At 49.9% G+C, this 1059-nt stretch overlaps 1 protein-coding gene across 1 annotated transcript in view; it reads left to right on the top strand.

Moving 5' to 3' along the window:
* Positions 1–255: 255 nt before the first annotated feature.
* LOC311132490 (voltage-dependent calcium channel gamma-4 subunit-like) overlaps positions 256–1059 on the top strand; it is a gene marked incomplete at both ends in the record, with an annotated part of 3461 nt that continues 2657 nt past the window's right edge. Inside the window, 2 exons of the mRNA XM_084165773.1 lie at positions 256–286; positions 899–1059. Coding sequence (XP_084021899.1) covers positions 256–286; positions 899–1059 — 192 coding nt within the window. The remainder of the gene's footprint in view (positions 287–898) is intronic.

Genomic DNA, 1059 nt, shown 5'->3' with positions numbered 1-1059 from the left:
CTGAGATGCCTGCCAGTGCCATGACCACCCACTGAGAAAAGGGACGGAACCTTGAGTTGCGGACCCACGCTCACATACAGACGAACCAGAGAGTGTGAGAGAGGAAGAACAAGGGAGCAGAGAGAGCGAGAGAGACACAGGGGAACGAGAGAGAAGAGAGGAAACGAGAGAGGGAGCGCGGTCGATGGATGCTGCTTGGACAGAGGGGACTCTGAAGGTGCACTCTTCGCTGACGAGGAACAGCAAGCTGCAGACATGGAGGCAAAAGGCAGGGGCATGCCCCAAGGTGAAACACACTTCACACACACACACACACACACACACACACACACACACACACACACACACACACACACACACACACACACACACACACACACACACACACACACACACACACACACACACACACACACACACACACACACACACACACACACACACACACACACACACACACACACACACACACTTAAGCAAAGACACACTTAACAGATGCCTAGATTCAAAAGACAACAATATGATTTACCCAAGTCATTATTCTGTAACTAGACTAGACTGAAGTCTTTTTGCCCTTTTCGAAAATGGCTTTTGTATTTAAACAATTCCAAGTCATCAGAAAGACAAAGCACTGACAATGCCTTTCTAATTGGCCCTCTGGGATTAACAAAGTCCTATTGAATTGAAATGAAAGCGAGACACCAGGTTTTGGACATCCAGCTCAATATCGGGTACATTTACATTCAGTTGTTACCTTGGAAACACCCAACAAACCCACACCATTCAAGACAATGCTCTTGATTTATAGCTTTTCAGGTGTCCTTACCATTTTAACCAACTCTCCTCTTTCTCCATCCCGCTCTCTCCTCCCTCTCTCTCTTCCCTCTCTCCGGCCCAGTCATGGTGTGGTGGGAGAAGGGGATCCAGGTTGTCCTCACCACTTTGGGGGCGTTTGCAGCCTTTTCCCTGATGGCGGTGGCCATCGGGACGGACTACTGGCTGTACGCACGGGCCTTCATCTGCAACAGCACGGCCAACTCCTCCCAGGACGACCCCAAC

The sequence above is a fragment of the Coregonus lavaretus genome, assembly GCF_964263955.1.
Source record: "Coregonus lavaretus genome assembly, chromosome: 7".
Classification (NCBI taxonomy): Eukaryota; Metazoa; Chordata; class Actinopteri; order Salmoniformes; family Salmonidae; genus Coregonus; species Coregonus lavaretus.
This window is presented reverse-complemented; position numbering and strand designations above follow the sequence as displayed.